This window comes from Perca flavescens, unplaced genomic scaffold, assembly GCF_004354835.1.
Source record: "Perca flavescens isolate YP-PL-M2 unplaced genomic scaffold, PFLA_1.0 EPR50_1.1_unplaced_scaf_9, whole genome shotgun sequence".
NCBI classification, from domain to species: Eukaryota; Metazoa; Chordata; class Actinopteri; order Perciformes; family Percidae; genus Perca; species Perca flavescens.
The window spans coordinates 136,998-150,304 of record NW_021166746.1 but is presented as its reverse complement, the minus strand read 5'-3'; the positions used below and the strand labels follow the sequence as shown (position 1 = coordinate 150,304).

Sequence of the window (13,307 nt, the reverse complement as noted above, 5' to 3'; positions counted from 1 at the left end):
CTCTATAATATAGCTATAGAAGAGAACTATAGAGCTATAGATGTATAGAAGAGAATTATAGAACTATATAACTACAGAAGTATAGTTCTATAGTTCTCTATAATAGAGCTATAGAAGTATAGAAGAGAACTATAGAAGAGAACTATAGAAGTATAGAAGTATAGAAGAGAAGTATAGAAGTATAGAAGAGAACTATAGAACTATAGAAGCATAGAAGAGAAGTATAGAGTTATAGAAGTATAGCCGTATAGAATAGAAGTATAGAAGAGAACTATAGAAGTATAGAAGTGAACTATATAACTATAGAAGTATAGAAGAGAACTATAGAAGAGAAGTATAGAAGTATAGAAGAGAACTATAGAACTATAGAAGTATAGAAGTGAACTATATAACTATAGAAGTATAGAAGAGAACTATAGAAGAGAAGTATAGAAGTATAGAAGAGAACTATAGAAGTATAGAAGTATAGAAGATAACTATAGAACTATAGAAGTATAGAAGAGAAGTATAGAACTATATAAGTATAGAGAGAACTATAGAGTTATAGAAGTATAGATGTATAGAAGAATAGAAGTATAGAAGAGAACTATAGAACTATAGAAGTATAGAAGTGAACTATATAACTATAGAAGTATAGAAGAGAACTATAGAAGAGAAGTATAGAAATATAGAAGAGAACTATAGTATAGAAGTATAGAAGAGAACTATAGAAGTATAGAAGAGAACTATAGAAGAGAATAAGAGAACTATAGTATATAAGTATAGAAGAGAACTATATAAGTATAGAAGAGAACTATTGTATAGAAGTATAGAAGAGAACTATAGAACTATATAACAGAACTATAGAAGAGAAGTATAGAAGTATAGAAGAGAACTATAGAACTATATAACAGAACTATAGAAGAGAAGTATAGAAGTATAGAAGAGAACTATAGTATAGAAGTATAGAAGAGAACTATAGAAGTATAGAACAGAACTATAGAAGAGAAGTATAGAAGTATAGAAGAGAACTATAGAACTATAGAACTATAGAAGTATAGAACAGAACTATAGAAGAGAAGTATAGAAGTATAGAAGAGAACTATAGAAGAGAACTATAGAAGTATAGAACTATAGAATAGAACTATAGAAGTATAGAACTATAAAAGAGAACTATAGAAGTATAGAAGTATAGAAGTATAGAACTATAGAAGTATAGAAGAGAACTATAGAAGTATAGAACTATAGAAGTATAGAAGAGAACTATAGAAGTATAAAACTATAGAAATATAGAAGTATAGAAGATAACTATAGAATTATAAATGTATAGAAGTATAGAAGTATAGAACTATAGAAGTATAGAAGAGAACTATAGAAGTATAGAACTAAAGAAGTATAGAAGAGAACTATAGAAATATAGAAGAGAACCATAGAAGTATAAAAGAGAACTATAGAAGTATTCTTCTGTTGTGTCTGCAAAAAGGTTATGTTTACTGCCTCTACACCACGGGGAATGTGAACGTGTGAACTTAGCTACTAAAATACACATTCAAGGTACTTATACTTTGAGTATTTACAAGCTATGCAACTTATCAAGACTTTGCCACAAACACTGGCTGCTTAGAGACCCCCGGGAGTCTTGATGTTGAATGTTTGTGATGAACTGAAGGATTCAGTGTATTCCTTTATGTGTTGAGAAACTTATCCTAAATAACATAAATAAAGTCTTAAAAAATCCTCTTGGATAAGCTGTCAAATGCATTGTCACAAAGCTGAAAACAGATACATGGTTCTACAGGACAACCATGCTACAAACCTACATTACTGTAGAATGAGAGGGGGAAACACCAGAGCAGGGGGAATGAGAGGGGGGAACACCAGAGCAGGGGGAATGAGAGGGGGAAATGCCAGAGCAGGGGAATGAGAGGGGACACACCAGAGCAGGGGAATGAGAGGGGGGAACACCAGAGCAGGGGGAATGAGAGGGGGACACACCAGAGCAGGGGGAATGAGAGGGGGGAACACCAGAGCAGGGGGAATGAGAGGGGGGAACACCAGAGCAGGGGGAATGAGAGGGGGGACACACCAGAGCAGGGGAATGAGGGGGACACAGCAGAGCAGGGGAATGGGGAATGAGAGGGGAAACACCAGAGCAGGGGAATGAGAGGGGAAACACAACCAGAGCAGGGGGAATGAGAGGGGGAAACACCAGAGCAGGGGGAATGAGAGGGGGACACACCAGAGCAGGGGGAATGAGAGGGGGAAACACCAGAGCAAGAGAAATGAGAGGGGGAACCACTAGAGCAAGAGAAATGAGAGGGGGAACCACTAGAGCAAGAGAAATGAGAGGGGGGAATACTAGAGCAAGAGAAATGAGAGGGGGAACCACTAGAGCAAGAGAAATGAGAGGGGGGAATACCAGAGCAAGAGAAATGAGAGGGGGAACCACTAGAGCAAGAGAAATGAGAGGGGGAACCACTAGAGCAAGAGAAATGAGAGGGGGGAATACCAGAGCAAGAGAAATGAGAGGGGGAACCACTAGAGCAAGAGAAATGAGAGGGGGGAATACCAGAGCAAGAGAAATGAGAGGGGGAACCACTAGAGCAAGAGAAATGAGAGGGGGGAATACCAGAGCAAGAGAAATGACAGGGGGAACCACTAGAGCAAGAGAAATGAGAGGGGGAACCACTAGAGCAGGGGGAATGAGAGGGGGAAACGTAGTGGTGTAAATACTGTGGTCTTCTCTTTTCTTCTCTCTTAACGATCCAGATCATCGATGCCGTTTCCTCCATTGTTCTCTTTCTCTCTCTCCTGCTTCTCCATCTCTTCTCATCAACCTACTGTCAGCTGTTATCAGAGGACACAGAGCTGTGAAAAAAAACCTTAGAAAAATTGTAAAAAGTTTGCAGTTGTTGGCTGCTGCTACTCCAGAAAAATCCCAATGTAGATTCTAGAATCGATGGCTTTTTTTTTTTTTTTTTTTGTTACAATTTTCGTCTTACAATTTCACCACTAAAATCACTTCTGAGACTTTTTCATGCAAAAAATTGACTATGTGTAGAGTATGTGTAGGGCAGTTTTACAAAAACTGATGGCCCAATTTCACATTTTCTCTTTGATGTTGTCAGACTCGAGAAGCTCCAGTCTGACGTGACAGCCAGCTGGGGACGGCCAGGATCGCCTGCTCGCCGGCCGGCCAGTGATGCTCACGGACCCCGCTGTCAGCTGGAAGTCTCTCAATAGAATCAAACAAGTTTATTTCCTGAAATATGGCTCGTTTTCCGTTTGAACACATTGTCTTCAATATTAACAAGGTATAAAATGACCCATTTTTCAAATTTGGATATTGTTTTAAAATTGGAAATCAAATGAACGAAAAAGTACACCAGCCCAATTACAGTAACTACATGAAAACATCACTGTCGTTGCATGAAATGTGGTTTGTGTTTAGCCTATATCATCAGTTTCTATCACATGAAATAAGAGGCCAAGCCAGCCTGGTAGCCATCTGCAGCCAGATGCTCCTCAACAGTGCTCCCCACTAGTCAGCTCCCCCTGCTGTCCATAAGGTGCCTCTGCACCCATTTTGTTTCAGACCCTCCCACCAGCCTTTGGGCCACACCTCCACTTTTGGAAAAGTCAAATGTTAAATCAAAAAGTCAAATGTTGAATCAAAATGGGAAAAGCCAAATCAAAAATGTAAAAATATTTCAACTTTGCTTTTTCGGTTCATGTTTTCTTTTTTAAATTCTTTCTCTGTCGGACAGAGAAAAAGACAAGTAGAAAAAGACTCTCAGACATAAAACCAAGTTTAATTGTCATATATTCACTTTTTGTTTGAAATTTTAACAGGAAACAGAGTTTAGAGTTATCAGTCAGATAAAGTGACATCAACAGATTTACTTTCCAACAACATGATCTGATGATTAACCCTATATTAGTTCATGTGTTCATTTACTTCCAGTTTTCTGTCACTAGGGGGCAACGCAGACTAAATATTCTGTTTGTGTCATGTTGTTAAAACTGTATGAACAGCAGTTTTCACTTATCATTGATTATTGGCCTCACAGACATCTCACACCTTCATCCTTCTTATTGGTTCCTAGAGTTAGCTTAGCTTAGCTCTGATCACCTTTCACACCAGTTTACAAGAGTCACAATCAAACAGAGCTAACATGGAGCTGATATTACGCTAACTAAGCAGCTGGGGTGTAGTGCTATTTGTTTTATTACCGGAGTGCACCTATGACGCGCACACATTCATGTGCACGGTGACGTTGAGGCTCGTTTCTAAGGTTATGTAACCCTGTTTTGTGGGTTTTAAGTGTACAGTTGCTATGGCAATGTATACATTCAGTATAAGCAGACTTCTGTCAAGTCGCGGAGGTGAGGTTTTACAGTAACAGACAAATGAGCAACATTACGAGATAACATTAAGAGGCAGAGAGCCAGCTGCTAAATGTCAATATAGCAACTTTGACCATTCCATCTGTTTTTATTATCTCTCGTTCATGATATTCCGTCAATGCTCGTGCATACACTTTAGTGATGATTGGATCCACAAGCTCTTAAGAAATTTATATGAATTTCAATCGGTTCATGCAATCAGCTAATATTCTATTTTGTGACTTGGAGAGAGCATTTTTCCGGTGTGCTCCTGCAACTCTACACCTCTACTAAGCAGACCTTAAAATGCTAATGTAATGCTGATGCACACCTAGCATGATGCTAATGTTGTGCTAATGAAAGCTAACACTTTAACTGTCAAAGCCAATGCAGTCATGAAAGAAATACTGAGGTTTGTCCTGTAAACATTAATGTCAAATAAATAAGTGAAAACATCTGCAAGGTCGTCGTTTGACTCCTCAGAATATCTCTCTGTATTAAAACAGCTGTTATCAAAGAACGTGACGTATCCCTGCAGTTATTGGTCATCAGAAATCAAAACATGACTGTCCTCAGATCAGTGTGGATGTCATCAGAAGAGGTAATGCTTCTTGTTTTCCTCACTGACGTTTCCTCCTGGAGAACGTTCTCCACAGGTTCTTTCTGAAGACCGTCCAAGGAACCACGTGTTCAGAAACAAGAGTCAATGATGATGTCACAGTCAATGACGATGTCACAGTCTGTGATGTCACTGTGGCCGTAGTAACCGTTGACGAGGTTAGCGTTGCGTCCATTTGATCAGAGTCTCTGGTGAGCGATAAAGGAAGATCAGTTTGGCGTAAAGCTCCTCCTCCAACTCCAGCTCCCCTGTCTCTCTCACCTGAGACAGAAAACAGCCAATCAGATCACAGCACAGCCCTGAATCAGTTCATCAGGTAAACTGATGATATTGCTGAGTTAATAAAGTTTTACCAGGAAGACGTCAGTGCAGAGTTTGAGGATGCGGTCGACACACGGCAACTCCTCGAACATGATGGAGTGACTGATCCCGCTGAAGAACTCGCGCACAAACTTCCCGATCACCAAAACCACCGACGCGTACAGACCCATGATGCTGCAGGAGGGGGGGCGCAGAGTAATTAGACTACATCAGACTACAGTTACTGCACAGTAATCAGACTACAGCTACTGCACAGTAATCAGACTACAATTACTGCAGTACTTGAAGGTATCGTGTACCCGTATCCAGCCAGGAAGCCGAGACTTGGAGGACTGACTTTATCACTGAACACAAACAGCTGAAGCCCCGCCTCCCTTCTGTCACTGAACAAAGCTTCGCCCCCGACAGGCACCAGGCTGGCAGCCGGTTGGTCCACAATCCACCAGTCCTGGATCTCTCGGCTTTGATTGGTCGACCGCTCCAGGGCCAGCAGGATGTCCTTGTAGCGGCCATCTGATTGGAGCAGAGAGAATAGCAGTTTAATCTCATTATTATAGCATATATATAGTATATACAGCAACACAATTTGGCATTGATTTAGCACTCTTTATGTTTAGTCCCATTAAAAACCAACAGCTGGTTTTTAAGGGTGAATGTGTGTGCATATAAAAACCTGTGTAAAGCTGTTCGATGGGTTTAGCATTGGAGTCACTGGGAGCTCGAATAAAACATGGAAACACTTCCTGTATGACCCTGAAAACAAACACACAGACACAAAACACACTTAGCACAATTCTTCGTGAGTGGCTCATGTGGACAACTATACCTCACAACACACCTGCGTAATGTCCAAGGTTTCTATCTGTTAGTGGAAGTTTTTCCTCGCCTCTGTCCCCCCAAATGCTTGCTCTTTGGGGGAATGTTGTGTCTCTAAATTATAAAGTGTGGTCTGGAGCTACTCTATCTGTAAAGTGTCCTGAGATAACTGCTGTTAGGATCTGACACTGTAAATTAAGTTATATTTAATGAAACACTTCTGTATGGAGCCCCGCCCCCCTGCACTCACACAGGACGTGTCCTGGTTCCGTTCAGCAGCTGGATCAGCTCCATGCGAGTCTGATCGTCCAGGTAGGTCACATGTTTACCTGATGCAAGCTCCACCTTCGCCCCCAGACTCAAGTTCCTTAAAACACACAAAGCATTATTCAGATCAGATCATCAGCTGATACCTGAGAATTAATTTTTTATTAATTTGTAAAATGCAAAGCGAACAAAAGGAACATCTAAATCCATTTAATATTTGGTATGACTACCCTTTGTCTTCAAAACAGTATAAATTCTTATCGGTACACTTGCACAGAGCCAGGGGTTTTGTAGGATTATAGTCAGGTGTATGATCAACCGATTATACCAAACAGGTGCTAATGATCATCAATTTCACATGGAGGTTAAACAAGGTCATTAACTGAAAGAGAATGAGCTCTGTAGGAGGCTTAAAACTGGGTGAACAGCTAAACTCTGCTACCAAGGTGAGATTGTGGAAGACAATCATGTCACAGGTCATACACCATGACAAGACTGAGCACAGCAACAAGACACAAGGTAGTTATACTGCATCAGCAAGGTCTCTCCCAAGCAAAGATCTCAAAGCAGACTGGGGTGTCAAGATGTGCTGTTCAATGTCTTTTGAAGGAGCACAAAGAAATGGGCAATGTTAAAGATCATAGACACAGTGGTCCTCCAAGGAAACTTAGTGCAGCAGATGAAAAACACATCAAGCTTATTTCCCTTCGAAATCGGAAGATGTCTAACAGTGCCATCAGCTCAGAACTGGCAGAAACCAGCGGGACCCAGGTACACCCATCTACTATCTGGAGAAGTCTGGCCAGAAGTGGTCTTCATGGAAGAATTGCAGGCAAAAAGCCAGACCTCCGACATGGAAACAATGCCAAGCAACTCAACTATGCATGAAAACATAGGAACTGGGGTGCAGAAAAATGGCAGCAGGTGCTCTGGAGTGATGAAATATTTGGCTGTAGCAGAAGGCCGGTTGTTGGCCGAAGGGCTGGAGAGCGGGACAACAATGAGAGTCTGCAGGTAAAAGTGAAGCATGGTGGAGGTTCCTTGCAAGTTTGGGGCTGCATTTCTGCAAATGGAGTTGGAGATTTGGTCAGGATTAATGTTGTCCTCAATGCTGAGAAATCCAGGCAGATACTTATCCATCATGCTATACCATCAGGGAGGCGTATGATTGGCCCCAAATTTATTCTGCAGCAGGACAACGACCCCGAACATCCAGCCAAGGTCATTAAGAAGTATCTTCAGCATGAAGAAGAATAATAAGTCCTGGAAGTGATGGCATGGCCCCGACAGAGCCCTGATCTCAGCATCATCCAGTCTGTCTGGGATCACATGAAGAGACAGAAGGATTTTAGGAAGCCTCCATTCTCAGAAGATCTGTGGTTAGTTCTCCAAGATGTTTGGAACAACCTACCAGCCGAGTTCCTTCAAACACTGTGTGCAAGTGTACCGAGAAGAACTGATGCTGTCTTGAAGGCAAAGGCTGGTCACACAAATATTGATTCGATTTAGATTTCTCTTCTGTTTATTCACTGCATTTTCTTAATTGATGAAAATAAACTATTAACATTTCAATTTTTGAAATAATTTTTTTAACACCTGCCTCAAACTTTTGCACAGTACTGTGTATATATACTGTATATGTATAGATTATTGCTGACCTCTGAACCGTCCAGGACAGCGTCAGCGGGAAGTGGTCCAGGTCCAGCACCTGGCTCAGGTACTTCCTGCTGGGAGGACTGATCGTCCACAGAGAGTTACTGCTGCCCTGCAGCTCGGCCATCGTCACATCCTCCGGACCATAGGCTTCCAGGAACTGCAAGGCACTCTGGGAAATACAGGCCACACAGGTACTGCAATAAAACTGCAAGGCTCTCTGGGAAATACAGCCACAAATTCAATTCAATTTTATTTATAGTATCAAATCATAACAAGAGTTATCTCAAGACACTTTACAGATAGAGTAGGTCTAGACCACACTCTATAATTTACAAGGTCCCAACAATTCTAGTAATTCCCCCAAGAGCAAGGGTTAATTAAAAATCAATTGCTGACATTAGGAGAAACTCATAAGAGGTACAAAGGTACTGGCATACCTTTAAGTAATAATGTAGTAGTCTAGTAAAGGATGTTACTAAATTATTTAAAAAATTCACTCTCGTGTTAATCTTTCTACCATCTTCATGTTCTTAGTTTAATGTGCTTGTGTTTTAATATTGCACCGTAGAGAAGAACTTGTGTATTTGTTGTATGTACTTATAATGACGCCAGTTCTGATTCTGAATTAAACCTCGAGCTGCCTCCAGGAACTGCAAGGCACTCTTGGAAAAACAGGCCACAGAAGTACAAGAATAAAACTACAAGCTGTAGCATCAGTACTGTGAGTAGTTTGTGAGTATTACTGCAATGGTACTGTTAGTACTGCATGGTACTTACAGGAGTGTAGCTGTAGGAGCTGGTGAAGAAGCTGAAGTCTTCCTCTGTCAGATCTTTCAGCTGATTCTGCTGCGCGCTCATCGTGAAGATCGGCTGTGGAAGACCACAGCAGGTCAGTTATAAAACTACTACATATGCAGTACATATATACCCTGACTTTCTGTGTACAGTACAGGGACAGGTGTGTCAGTGCAGACACACCTGTCAAGCATTTGATCCTCTCTTTCCTCTCTCTGGGTGTCTCCGTTCTCAAACTCTCTTCTCTTCTGGAAAAAACAAACCTGTATCTAGCGAGCTGCACGCTGAAAATGTCAAGTTTAGGAGAAAATGTGCACGCAACAAGACGGGGCTGCTTGGTTCTTTTAGGGAATAATTGTAAAGATTTATAAAGAATATGTTTTGGATATTTCCTCTCTAACTGGGAGGTTTTATGAAGAATATGTTAGGTAATTTCCTCTCTAACTGGGAGGTTTTCTAAAGAATATGTTAAATCATTTCCTCTCTAACTGGGAGGTTTTCTAAAGAATATGTTAGATCATTTCCTCTCTAACTGGGAGGTTTTATAAAGAATATGTTAGATCATCTCCTCTCTAACTGGGAGGTTTTATAAAGAATATGTTAGATCATTTCCTCTCTAACTGGGAGGTTTTGGGACTGATTGGTGGGATTGCTGTGGATGAAGTCCACACAGAGATCCACTGGTAAGAGCCAATGAGGTTTAACCATGTATCAGCTAATTTAAATACCTCACGTTACTGTGTTGTGTCAACAGTTAACTTCATTTAATATTGGATGAGGAGTTTTCTTTTGAACCAGTTCCTTCCTTAGACTATTTATCTGAGCCACCGTCCCTGCATCTAGAGCTTAGCCCCACCCAGGACTGTTGGGATTGGTTTAATGAAATGCAACCAACCTATAGGGTTTTTCCCCCTGTCCCAGAATGCATCTGCGGTATATTAGGACTTTAGTCCACAGTGCTGTGGAGATAGAGCTGGCTATGAGAGTCTAGTACAGGTGTGATAGCGTTGAGGTAAGTTTACCTGGAAGCCTCCCAGTGTGATGGTCAGAGAGACGTCCAGTGGTTTGTTGACCACTCCGGCAACAGATTTAATGAGGGACATGAACAGCAGCGGAAACCAAACGATACAGATCAGCAGCAGAACGATCAGACCTCCCATCCCGTACTTCACCACACGCTTCTTCTTCTGGCCGCGAGGCTGAGGGTACCTCTGTGTAAAAACATACGCAATTAATGCTAAATACACATACATACACATACCTACACATACAAAACAGACAGACAGACAGGTCAAGGGACAGACAGACAGACAGGTCAAGGGACAGACAGACAGACAGACACACAGACAGACACACAGGCACAAACCTTCTCAGACTCCCTCCAGCACTTGAGGACGAAGCAGTGAGCATAGATGTCCTCCACACAGATCCAGGAGGACAGAGACAGAGTGGTGTCTGTCCAGACCCAGTCCATCACCGCTCTGAGCTCCGTCAGGAAGGGAACCAGACGGAAACTACACACAGACAGGTCCAGGGGCAGTCAGACAGACACACAGGTCCAGGGACAGACAGACAGGTCCAGTGACAGACACACAGACAGACAGGGACAGACAGACAGACAGATCGAGAGACAGACAGACAGAGAGAACGACAAGTAGAGAGACAGACAGGTTGAGAAACAGACAGACAGAGAGTTTAATGAGTAATGTCTGGGAACATTTAGTTGTTAAAGGGATCATTCTCTCAACACAGTCTGGTGTCACATGCTTTCAAAGGTATTTTCTCTTTAATCAAGCTGTTGTTTATGCTAAGCTAGGCTAACAGTGCAGTTCAATTCAATTTTATAACAAAAATTCCAACACAAGTTATCTAAGGACACTTTGCAGATAGAGTAGGTCTAGGCCAGCAGTCTGGCAGCTGGACTCACCCCTGAAACAGGAAGAGGTTAAGGTAGTTGTAGCTCTTGGTCAGAAAGTTTCCCAGAACTCGAGTCGGGTAACCAGATCGGATCTGATAGGCCGACAGACCGAAGTACACACACTTCACGAAATACCAGAGCTGGGCCACAAGGTTCTGATTGAAACGTCTGGGGAGAGAGAGAGACAGACAGACAGACAGGCAGGCAGGTAGACAGACAGACAGACAGAGTTAATATAACTTGATAACTGATTGACATTACTTTCTGACCAGTTAAAGCTACATGTATCTGAGATGATATATTATTATAGTGAAGATGATGACCAGTCAGACTTCTCTTTCTTCCACAGTTATAAAGTATAAATTATATTATGACTCATTATGTTAACGAGGCAGCAGAGGAAGGTGAGTTACAGTACCTCTCAGTGACCGTCGGCAGGATGAAGAACATCCAGAAGTGAATCCCAAAAACCAAAATCACCTGGAAGACCAACTTCCCCAAAACTGTCTTCCTCAAATACAGAGCCCTGTCTATCACCATGGTGCCTGCAGACAGACAGGGTGACATTGAGACATCTGAGCTAACAGACAGACAGGTAAACAGACAGACAGGTGGACGGATAAACAGGTAAACAGACAGACAGACAGGTAAACAGACAGACACAGAGGTGGACAGACAGGCGTACCAAACTGGATCAGAACCATCACCAAGAAAGCTTCAGGAACTTGGTCTTCTGAGAGGGAGGAAGTGATGTCAGCAGCTGCAGAGTGTTTCTGAGAAAATAACAGAATGAAACAGAGTAAAATAGAATGAAACAGAGTAAAACAAAGTAAAACAGAATGAAACAGAGTAAACTAGAATGAAACAGAGTAAAACAAAGTAAAACAGAATGAAACAGAGTAAAATAGAATGAAACAGAGTAAAACAAAGTAAAACAGAATGAAACAGAGTAAAACAGAATGAAACAGAGTAAAACAGAATGAAACAGAGTAAAACAGAGTAAAATAGAATGAAACAGAGTAAAACAAATTAAAACAGAATGAAACAGAGTAAAACAGAATGAAACAGAGTAAAACAGAGTAAAACAGAGTGAAACAGAGTGAAACAGAGTGAAACAGTAAAACAGAATGAAACAGAGTGAAACAGAGTGAAACAGAGTAATATAGAATAAAACAGAGTAAAACAGAGTAACGCATAATGAAACAGAGTAAAACAGAATGAAAGAGTGAAACGGAGTAAAACAGAGTAAAGCATAATTAAACAGAGTAAAACACAGTAAAACTGAGTCCATTAAGGTAAATAAAGTCTCAGCTTGGAGTGATGTGATGCAGTCAGTAAATAAAACTTTACTCCAAAAGCCCAGAAGCCGAAGACGATGATGATGAAGTCGACGGTGTCGGCTAGGAACATGAGGACGTAAACATCGGTGACGGCGCTGTATTCTGGTTGGACGAGAGCTCTGAAGAACTGAAGGACCGGATGGTAAAGAGACATGCACCTAGCAGAGAGAGTTTTTATAACACATAATATAAAATAGTAACTTCATCTATTGAACCAAACATTATTCATAGTCCTGAACAATAGAAAGGCTTTTAGTCTTTAACACATTCAGTAGAAAAACAACTTGTGTTGCCAACTATTATCAATGGAAAGTAGCTAAAGCCTGTATGAAGTCGCTAATGCTAGTTTGCACCATAATAACAGATTTGTCACTAGGTATTTGTTGAAGAAAAGTCAGTAAATGTTTTAAAAGTCACCAAATCTAGCGAGAAAGATGTTAACATGTTTAAAGGAAGATAAATTGGGAGCATCCAGTTCAAACTTAAATAAATAAAATGAATATATTGTCGTATTTGAGACTTCAAAATGAAAAACATCTTTAATGTTAATTTAGTCAAATGACGGCACTTGACACTCAAGTATATTCATAAAATAAGTGAGATAAACGTTGATCTCAGAGATGTTTAGATACAAGATAATCTTTATCTGCATTCCCTGGGCAGGTAGAAAAATAAATAAAACCATTATTGGAATTATTACAAATTCTACTTATAGGTCATGTTAAAAGAGCAATACTCATCAATAGCTGGGTATAAATCATGAAGTATTTTTAGATTGGTTTCTCTTGCCTTGTTTAGTAGACAAAAACATCATTGTCCTACACTTCATATCTGATACAAGAGTCACAAAAACAAGAGCGTCACTGGACAATGGTTAGCTTTAGAATTAGCATACCTGCTAACGGAGTACTTCTTGGCTCTGATGGAAAGTTCTCGGAGTTTCTCCAGCAGCAGATCAAACCTGCCTGGTGGCTGAGATCTGGAACTCACGCTGCCTGAAAATACATGAAGATGACAAGGAAAACATCAACAGTACTTTCACAATAATTCATTCATTTGTCAATTTTCTACTGCTTCTCCAGGTCCAGGACACCGTAACATACGTCCCCTATCTCTGTCCTACCGCTCGATCCAGATCATCTTGTGCAGCTCAATCCTAACAACAGAAAATACTAAACAAATACATACAATAGAGACAGACTTTCTTCAA

The 13,307-nt window shown here is 40.8% G+C and overlaps 1 protein-coding gene across 1 annotated transcript in view; it reads right to left on the bottom strand.

Annotated features, from left to right (window-relative positions):
• Positions 1-3,921: 3,921 nt before the first annotated feature.
• Positions 3,922-13,307, bottom strand: part of LOC114552172 (piezo-type mechanosensitive ion channel component 2) — a 79,534-nt gene continuing 70,148 nt past the window's right edge. The window contains exons 44-57 of the mRNA XM_028572806.1: positions 12,993-13,092; positions 12,108-12,255; positions 11,443-11,530; positions 11,176-11,302; positions 10,767-10,925; positions 10,206-10,353; positions 9,862-10,050; positions 8,822-8,914; positions 8,047-8,213; positions 6,372-6,488; positions 5,979-6,058; positions 5,605-5,818; positions 5,338-5,479; positions 3,922-5,245 (exon numbers count right to left, since the gene is read on the bottom strand). Of these exons, the coding sequence (XP_028428607.1) occupies positions 5,144-5,245; positions 5,338-5,479; positions 5,605-5,818; positions 5,979-6,058; positions 6,372-6,488; positions 8,047-8,213; positions 8,822-8,914; positions 9,862-10,050; positions 10,206-10,353; positions 10,767-10,925; positions 11,176-11,302; positions 11,443-11,530; positions 12,108-12,255; positions 12,993-13,092 (1,874 nt within the window). The 3' untranslated portion in view covers positions 3,922-5,143. The remainder of the gene's footprint in view (positions 5,246-5,337; positions 5,480-5,604; positions 5,819-5,978; positions 6,059-6,371; positions 6,489-8,046; positions 8,214-8,821; positions 8,915-9,861; positions 10,051-10,205; positions 10,354-10,766; positions 10,926-11,175; positions 11,303-11,442; positions 11,531-12,107; positions 12,256-12,992; positions 13,093-13,307) is intronic.